The sequence below is a fragment of the Ictalurus punctatus genome, chromosome 19 (assembly GCF_001660625.3).
Source record: "Ictalurus punctatus breed USDA103 chromosome 19, Coco_2.0, whole genome shotgun sequence".
Taxonomy (NCBI): domain Eukaryota; kingdom Metazoa; phylum Chordata; class Actinopteri; order Siluriformes; family Ictaluridae; genus Ictalurus; species Ictalurus punctatus.
Window position 1 is genome coordinate 25,658,182 of NC_030434.2, and position 10,000 is coordinate 25,668,181.

Genomic DNA, 10,000 nt, shown 5'->3' on the forward strand with positions numbered 1-10,000 from the left:
TCGTATTAAGAATTAAGAGGAAATATCTTGAATATGATCAAATTTCTCTTGATGAGACTTCTATAAAAACAAATGTACGATTATTATACACCGATTTCAGATTTACTTTATTTTTTGTTCTCGGATATTTTGTACCTTTACGTAGCCTTGAGAGGCCATGCATTATTATTACTATTATTATTATTATTGTTATTATTCATTTTATTATTATTATTATTATTATAATGCATGGCCGCTTAGGGCTTCCGTGAGAAAATGACCACCATTATCCGCTAAGACCATTTACAACTGAACCGTGTAGGAATTGACTTAAAAATGACATTTATTTATAAATTAAATAATATTAAAAATACTAATAACCACAATTTATTCACGTAAATGTATTTATTTTTAGTTTAATAACGAACCGCACACTATTCCTCATAGAACCCTACATTCTAAAGGATCCTGGACGGAACGGTTTCTTTGGGAACCGAAATTGGTTCTCATGTTCACACCCAGCAGTCCGATCGTTGAATCTGAATCGGAGTCAGATTGATTCTTTTGAATCAACTGATTCAGCTTGATTCGGTTTCTAACTACGTGTTAGGTCTGAGGTGAACGTAGGGTCGAAAGGTTCCCTGTAAAACGCCTTCACTCGTCCTCCGGAGGACGTGGCGCTTCTGCAGCGCTGCGGCGCTGTGCTTTGACTCTACAAAAAACAAACAAACAAACAGACATAACGACTCACTTCCTGCAAGTGAGTCGATTCAGAGTCGACTCGCTCGGAAGCGGACTGAGACCTCCTCGCTCAGACGCTCTAGGAGACGCCATCAGATTGCCGGAGTGTGTTCTCAGCTGTCGAAAGCCCCGCCCTGAGGCAGAGGACGCGCCAGACACGTTAAACACCGTGTACGTGAACGAGCTGTGCTTCGGGACACGGCCACAGTCATGGGTCACGTGTGATGTTACGGACACGTCACTGTGCTGAGGAAACACAAGACGGCCGACTCAGACGCAGCAGAGAACATAACGTTTTGTACGGGTTTATGGTAATTGCCTCGAGGCAGTCCAGCTTTAATAGTCCTGTTTTTTTTCTCAGGTTTTTAATCCAAGCCGCTTTGTAATTGGCACAGATATTACTCTCAGAGACGGGCATCCAGCCCGAGGACTCAGGCAGCGTCTTCCCTACTTAGATGAGTTGGCTAGATTTCGTGTGTGTGTGTGTGTGTGTGTGTGTGTGTGTGTGTGTGTGTGTGTGTGTGTGTGTGTGTGTGATTATTCACTTCACTACACCAGGACTCATTATGTTCTCGTACATTTTCTCACTCTGTGGTGGAACACTCCAGAAAGCCAATCAGCCGCAACCAGGTCACGTCTCAGCACCTGGCTCGGCCAATCAGAGCGCAAGTAGTGTGTGAGTGAATGTGTGTGTGTGTGTGAGAGCGAGAGAGAGAGAGAGATGCAGCAGATATGTGCATGTGTGTGTGTGTGTGTGTGTGTGTGTGTGTGTGTGTGTGTGTGTGTGTGTAACGCAGTGACATCACAGTGGGATTCAGGTCTCACTCGGATAATGAATCTGGGAGAAGCTGCTGATTTGGCGTTAAATGGATGTCAGATGTCCTGATTATACACACACTGTGTTTCAATTAGCACACACACACGCGCACACACACACACACACACACACACACACACACACTCACACACACACAGCAACAGAGTTGTCATGAGGGAGTGAGACAGAAAGAGAGAGCTGGAGAGAATTAGAGACATGGAGGGGTGGATGGACAGAGAGAGAGATGGAGACAGAGGGAGTATGAAAGACAGACAGAGGGAGAGAAGAGAAGGAGAGAGTCGGATGGAGTGAGGGACGGAGGAATTTAAAGAAAATGAAATAGACAGAGGGAGAGGCAGGTAACGATGGAGAAAAGGATGATGGGAGAGAGACGGATGAAAGAGGGTGTGAAAGGGCTGAATGGGAAAGCAAGGGACGGAGAGAGGAGAGAGATGGAGAAAGAGGGACTAGGAGAAGCAGACGGAGGGAGAGAACAAAACGAGGGTGAGACGGAAAGATACAGATGAAGAAAAAAGGAATCGGAGAGACAGGCCGACTGGGGGAGAGAGGGAAAGAGGGAGATAGAGTAAAGAAGAGAGGAAGAACGAAAGAGACAGAGAGAGAATTAAAGAGACGGAGGGAGAGAAAGATATCAATATGAAGATTACGGTAATGAGTTAGGGAGGGAGACGTGGAGAAAATGGGACAGAAAGTGGAAATAAAGGAAATAAAGAGAAAGTCTATTATTATTATTATTATTATTATTATTATTATTATTATTATTATTATTATTATTATGTATGCACACTGGTTAGCGTGACAGCTTGCTTATTAGGAACTCTTATCAGGAACTCTTTAAAGATTAAGGTGAAGAATTGTAGGTTAAACGGCGTGTCACTAACCTTCGTATGTTCTGCGAAAGCAGTGAGACGTGTGCTTTTAGTGAAACTCGTGTTAACTGCTGCACGTACAATATCACTAACCGCACTCGACAGCACCGTTTAAAAAACACAGAGCACTGGCGGTGTTTTGAAGCTTTAGCATGGCGGCGCCGCTGCAGCAGCGTGTGGAATACCGCGCAGCCCTACTGTTTCTGGGGTTCCTGGAGACATTCACTTAATGCCAGCCCGTCGCAGGAGTCACACGTGACGGCGTCTCGACTCCGTTTTGTTTCGTGGTGTCGTGCTGCACCATCAAAATCTACAGCTGCTCATTTCCTCCTCTCTTTACTCTGCAGTCTTTCATCCTGCTCATGTAGCAGTTCATCTCAGACGTTAAAGAGCGTAAGAGCCCGCTAGCTTGTTTCTCAGACAATAGCATGGCTCAGTGAAGCACTTAAACACTGTTTGCTTCGTTCTTTCCCGCGTCGCTGAGCTCCTGGCTTTTATTCTTTCTCTGTCTGTAGGTTTGTGGTGGAGGCTGTGTGCTGTGAAGAGGGTTTTCTTTGCAAAAGAAGAAGAGACAAAAAAGGGCAAGAGTGAGTGAGTGAGCGAGAGAGAGAGTGAGAGAGTGAGAGAGAGTGAGAGTGAGAGAGTGAGTGAGAGTGAGCGAGAGTGAGAGTGAGTGAGAGAGAGAGTGAGAGTGAGTGAGTGAGTGCGAGTGAGAGAGAGAGAGTGAGAGAGAGAGTGAGAGTGAGTGAGTGAGAGAGTGAGAGTGAGAGAGTGAGTGAGAGTGAGAGTGAGTGAGAGTGAGAGAGAGAGAGAGAGAGAGAGAGAGAGTGAGTGAGTGAGAGAGTGAGTGAGTGAGAGAGAGAGTGAGAGAGTGAGAGAGAGAGTGAGAGTGAGTGAGTGAGTGAGAGTGAGAGAGAGAGAGTGAGAGAGAGAGTGAGAGTGAGTGAGTGAGAGAGTGAGTGAGTGAGAGAGAGAGAGAGTGAGTGAGTGAGTGAGAGTGAGAGAGAGAGAGTGAGAGAGAGAGTGAGAGTGAGTGAGTGAGTGAGAGAGTGAGTGAGAGAGAGAGTGAGTGAGTGAGAGAGAGAGTGAGAGTGAGAGTGAGAGAGTGAGTGAGAGAGTGAGAGAGAGAGAGAGTGAGTGAGTGAGTGAGAGTGAGAGAGAGAGAGTGAGAGAGAGAGTGAGAGTGAGTGAGTGAGTGAGAGAGTGAGTGAGAGAGAGAGTGAGTGAGTGAGAGAGAGAGTGAGAGTGAGAGTGAGAGAGTGAGTGAGAGAGTGAGTGAGAGAGAGAGTGAGAGTGAGAGAGAGAGAGAGAGAGAGAGAGTGAGAGTGAGAGTGAGAGAAACGCTAATTCCATTCAGAAGATATGCGTAGCCGTGCTCACTGCTGAGGGGCGTCAGTGGCAACACATGAAAGAGAGTGTGTATGTGTGTGTGTGTGAGTGAGTGTGTGAGTGTGTGTGTGTGTGAGTGTGTGAGTGTGTGTGTGTGTGTGAATGTGTGTGTGAGTGTGTGTGTGTGTGTGTGTGTGTGTGTGTGAGTGTGTGTGTGTGTGAGTGTGTGTGTGAGTGTGTGTGTGTGTCTGTGTGTGTGTGTGTGAGTGTGTGTGTGTGTGTGTGTGTGTGTGTGTGTTCGTCTTCAAGGCCAATTTGGAATCAGCTCAGAAGTGCGCAGTCACGCGTTCATGAATGTACTCTGTTTGATGTTTAGATGTCTTGTTTACCTCCAACTCGTTTTTTCTTTTTCTCTTTTCTTTTGTGGGATCTCTGTCCCTCACCTGATCCTGACCTGCTGCGGGAAAATAAACACCTGTTTATGAATGATGAAGTGTTTGTAGCCCGTTTCTGAGCTGTGCTGTTATCTCTGTGTGGAGAAGTCCGAGGCAGGATAGAACACCACGCATTCATCTGATTCATCGCCTACATAAAACAGCGTGTGTGTCTCATGTTAAACTGATGAGAGTATTAAATGAATGAAATGAGAGTATTTGATGAAGGAGGCGTATATCACATGCTAGTGTTTTTTATTTCAACAACTTTAAGCACATCACACATGAAATCCTTATTCTCCATTAAACACCATCGTCTGAACATACTGTAGGATGACATGTGACACTTGTTAGCACACTGGAGTTTGATGGAACTCTTTGCTGGGTTTGATGGGAATTTGTGGTTTTGCGAGAGTTTGATAGATAATGAAGGTGTTTGATGGTGAATGAAGGTGTTTGATGGTGAATGAAGGTGTTTGATGGTGAATGAAGGTGTTTGATGGTGAATATTGGTATTTGATGGTGAATGAAGGTGTTTGATGGTGAATATTGGTATTTGATGGTGAATATTGGTGTTTGATGGTGAATGAAGGTGTTTGATGGTGAATGAAGGTGTTTGATGGTGAATGAAGGTGTTTGATGGTGAATATTGGTATTTTGTGGTGAATGAAGGTGTTTGATGGTGAATGAAGGTATTTGATGGTGAATGAAGGTGTTTGATGGTGAATGAAGGTGTTTGATGGTGAATATTGGTATTTGATGGTGAATGAAGGTGTTTGATGGTGAATATTGGTGTTTGATGGTGAATGAAGGTGTTTGATGGTGAATGAAGGTGTTTGATGGTGAATATTGGTGTTTGATGGTGAATGAAGGTGTTTGATGGTGAATGAAGGTGTTTGATGGTGAATGAAGGTGTTTGATGGTGAATGAAGGTGTTTGATGGTGAATGAAGGTATTTGATGGTGAATGAAGGTGTTTGATGGTGAATGAAGGTGTTTGATGGTGAATATTGGTATTTGATGGTGAATGAAGGTATTTGATGGTGAATATTGGTATTTGATGGTGAATGAAGGTGTTTGATGGTGAATATTGGTATTTGATGGTGAATGAAGGTGTTTGATGGTGAATGAAGGTGTTTGATGGTGAATGAAGGTGTTTGATGGTGAATATTGGTATTTGATGGTGAATGAAGGTGTTTGATGGTGAATGAAGGTGTTTGATGGTGAATGAAGGTGTTTGATGGTGAATGAAGGTGTTTGATGGTGAATGAAGGTATTTGATGGTGAATGAAGGTGTTTGATGGTGAATGAAGGTGTTTGATGGTGAATATTGGTATTTGATGGTGAATGAAGGTGTTTGATGGTGAATGAAGGTGTTTGATGGTGAATGAAGGTATTTGATGGTGAATGAAGGTGTTTGATGGTGAATATTGGTATTTGATGGTGAATGAAGGTATTTGATGGTGAATATTGGTATTTGATGGTGAATGAAGGTGTTTGATGGTGAATATTGGTATTTGATGGTGAATGAAGGTGTTTGATGGTGAATGAAGGTGTTTGATGGTGAATGAAGGTGTTTGATGGTGAATATTGGTATTTGATGGTGAATATTGGTATTTGATGGTGAATGAAGGTGTTTGATGGTGAATGAAGGTGAATGAAGGTGTTTGATGGTGAATGAAGGTGTTTGATGGTGAATGAAGGTGTTTGATGGTGAATATTGGTATTTTGTGGTGAATGAAGGTGTTTGATGGTGAATGAAGGTGTTTGATGGTGAATGAAGGTGTTTGATGGTGAATGAAGGTGTTTGATGGTGAATATTGGTATTTTGTGGTGAATGAAGGTGTTTGATGGTGAATGAAGGTGTTTGATGGTGAATATTGGTATTTGATGGTGAATGAAGGTGTTTGATGGTGAATATTGGTATTTGATGGTGAATGAAGGTGTTTGATGGTGAATATTGGTATTTGATGGTGAATGAAGGTGTTTGATGGTGAATATTGGTATTTAATGGTGAATGAAGGTGTTTGATGGTGAATATTGGTATTTGATGGTGAATGAAGGTGTTTGATGGTGAATATTGGTATTTGATGGTGAATGAAGGTGTTTGATGGTGAATATTGGTATTTGATGGTGAATGAAGGTGTTTGATGGTGAATGAAGGTGTTTGATGGTGAATGAAGGTGTTTGATGGTGAATATTGGTATTTGATGGTGAATGAAGGTGTTTGATGGTGAATGAAGGTGTTTGATGGTGAATGAAGGTGTTTGATGGTGAATATTGGTATTTGATGGTGAATGAAGGTGTTTGATGGTGAATGAAGGTGTTTGATGGTGAATGAAGGTGTTTGATGGTGAATGAAGGTGTTTGATGGTGAATGAAGGTGTTTGATGGTGAATATTGGTATTTGATGGTGAATGAAGGTGTTTGATGGTGAATGAAGGTGTTTGATGGTGAATGAAGGTGTTTGATGGTGAATATTGGTATTTGATGGTGAATGAAGGTGTTTGATGGTGAATGAAGGTGTTTGATGGTAAATGAAGGTGTTTGATGGTGAATATTGGTATTTGATGGTGAATGAAGGTGTTTGATGGTGAATATTGGTATTTGATGGTGAATATTGGTATTTGATGGTGAATGAAGGTGTTTGATGGTGAATATTGGTATTTGATGGTGAATGAAGGTGTTTGATGGTGAATGAAGGTATTTGATGGTGAATGAAGGTGTTTGATGGTGAATATTGGTATTTTGTGGTGAATGAAGGTGTTTGATGGTGAATATTGGTATTTGATGGTGAATATTGGTATTTGATGGTGAATGAAGGTGTTTGATGGTGAATATTGGTATTTGATGGTGAATGAAGGTGTTTGATGGTGAATATTGGTATTTTGTGGTGAATGAAGGTGTTTGATGGTGAATGAAGGTGTTTGATGGTGAATATTGGTATTTGATGGTGAATGAAGGTGTTTGATGGTGAATGAAGGTGTTTGATGGTGAATATTGGTATTTTGTGGTGAATGAAGGTGTTTGATGGTGAATGAAGGTGTTTGATGGTGAATATTGGTATTTGATGGTGAATGAAGGTGTTTGATGGTGAATGAAGGTGTTTGATGGTGAATATTGGTGTTTGATGGTGAATGAAGGTGTTTGATGGTGAATGAAGGTGTTTGATGGTGAATGAAGGTGTTTGATGGTGAATGAAGGTGTTTGATGGTGAATGAAGGTATTTGATGGTGAATGAAGGTGTTTGATGGTGAATGAAGGTGTTTGATGGTGAATATTGGTATTTGATGGTGAATGAAGGTATTTGATGGTGAATATTGGTATTTGATGGTGAATGAAGGTGTTTGATGGTGAATATTGGTATTTGATGGTGAATGAAGGTGTTTGATGGTGAATGAAGGTGTTTGATGGTGAATGAAGGTGTTTGATGGTGAATATTGGTATTTGATGGTGAATGAAGGTGTTTGATGGTGAATGAAGGTGTTTGATGGTGAATGAAGGTGTTTGATGGTGAATGAAGGTGTTTGATGGTGAATGAAGGTATTTGATGGTGAATGAAGGTGTTTGATGGTGAATGAAGGTGTTTGATGGTGAATATTGGTATTTGATGGTGAATGAAGGTGTTTGATGGTGAATGAAGGTGTTTGATGGTGAATGAAGGTATTTGATGGTGAATGAAGGTGTTTGATGGTGAATATTGGTATTTGATGGTGAATGAAGGTATTTGATGGTGAATATTGGTATTTGATGGTGAATGAAGGTGTTTGATGGTGAATATTGGTATTTGATGGTGAATGAAGGTGTTTGATGGTGAATGAAGGTGTTTGATGGTGAATGAAGGTGTTTGATGGTGAATATTGGTATTTGATGGTGAATATTGGTATTTGATGGTGAATGAAGGTGTTTGATGGTGAATGAAGGTGAATGAAGGTGTTTGATGGTGAATGAAGGTGTTTGATGGTGAATGAAGGTGTTTGATGGTGAATATTGGTATTTTGTGGTGAATGAAGGTGTTTGATGGTGAATGAAGGTGTTTGATGGTGAATGAAGGTGTTTGATGGTGAATGAAGGTGTTTGATGGTGAATATTGGTATTTTGTGGTGAATGAAGGTGTTTGATGGTGAATGAAGGTGTTTGATGGTGAATATTGGTATTTGATGGTGAATGAAGGTGTTTGATGGTGAATATTGGTATTTGATGGTGAATGAAGGTGTTTGATGGTGAATATTGGTATTTGATGGTGAATGAAGGTGTTTGATGGTGAATATTGGTATTTAATGGTGAATGAAGGTGTTTGATGGTGAATATTGGTATTTGATGGTGAATGAAGGTGTTTGATGGTGAATATTGGTATTTGATGGTGAATGAAGGTGTTTGATGGTGAATATTGGTATTTGATGGTGAATGAAGGTGTTTGATGGTGAATGAAGGTGTTTGATGGTGAATGAAGGTGTTTGATGGTGAATATTGGTATTTGATGGTGAATGAAGGTGTTTGATGGTGAATGAAGGTGTTTGATGGTGAATGAAGGTGTTTGATGGTGAATATTGGTATTTGATGGTGAATGAAGGTGTTTGATGGTGAATGAAGGTGTTTGATGGTGAATGAAGGTGTTTGATGGTGAATGAAGGTGTTTGATGGTGAATGAAGGTGTTTGATGGTGAATATTGGTATTTGATGGTGAATGAAGGTGTTTGATGGTGAATGAAGGTGTTTGATGGTGAATGAAGGTGTTTGATGGTGAATATTGGTATTTGATGGTGAATGAAGGTGTTTGATGGTGAATGAAGGTGTTTGATGGTAAATGAAGGTGTTTGATGGTGAATATTGGTATTTGATGGTGAATGAAGGTGTTTGATGGTGAATATTGGTATTTGATGGTGAATATTGGTATTTGATGGTGAATGAAGGTGTTTGATGGTGAATATTGGTATTTGATGGTGAATGAAGGTGTTTGATGGTGAATGAAGGTATTTGATGGTGAATGAAGGTGTTTGATGGTGAATATTGGTATTTTGTGGTGAATGAAGGTGTTTGATGGTGAATATTGGTATTTGATGGTGAATATTGGTATTTGATGGTGAATGAAGGTGTTTGATGGTGAATATTGGTATTTGATGGTGAATGAAGGTGTTTGATGGTGAATATTGGTATTTTGTGGTGAATGAAGGTGTTTGATGGTGAATGAAGGTGTTTGATGGTGAATATTGGTATTTGATGGTGAATGAAGGTGTTTGATGGTGAATGAAGGTGTTTGATGGTGAATATTGGTATTTTGTGGTGAATGAAGGTGTTTGATGGTGAATGAAGGTGTTTGATGGTGAATATTGGTATTTGATGGTGAATGAAGGTGTTTGATGGTGAATGAAGGTGTTTGATGGTGAATATTGGTATTTTACGGCGTTTGATGGTGGTTGGTTAGGTTTACGATTTGATGGTAATTCAGCTTAGGGGATTAATGGATTTCTTGGCATCACTCCATTTCTCTTGTAGTCAGACAGGATGCCTAATTCACCGTGCTAGTATCACACACATTTGTGGGGCTTTTTTCCCTTTTTGTTTTCTTTGCATTACTCCACACTTCTTCATATTATTGTATACGGCCTTTTATCCGTACACCATGTTAGAGGTTAAAAACATCTGTTCTTTTACCATTGCAGGTCAGTTTTCACCTTGGAAGAGTACCAAACAGGTAAAATGAATCATAACCCCACCATAAGCCCTGTCTTCCTCTCTACTGTCTCTCCTTACTTAACTACCAGCAAAATAATCTTATTATATCACTAACTACTAATCACATCAGGACCT

General features: G+C 40.8%; 1 protein-coding gene across 9 annotated transcripts in view; it reads left to right on the plus strand.

The window, feature by feature from the left end:
• The window catches only part of magi2a (membrane associated guanylate kinase, WW and PDZ domain containing 2a), a 163,472-nt gene that overhangs the window by 118,052 nt on the left and 35,420 nt on the right, over window positions 1-10,000 (plus strand). For 7 of the 9 annotated variants that reach the window (XR_008398429.1, XR_008398428.1, XM_017494141.3 and 4 more), the window contains one exon: window positions 9,853-9,884. The exons of the other annotated variants lie outside the window; for them this stretch is intronic. Coding sequence is in view for 5 of the 7 variants with exons in the window: in XM_017494141.3 (XP_017349630.1) it covers window positions 9,853-9,884 (32 nt within the window). In the remaining 2 variants the exon portion in view is untranslated. The remainder of the gene's footprint in view (window positions 1-9,852; window positions 9,885-10,000) is intronic. 9 annotated transcript variants of the gene reach the window in all.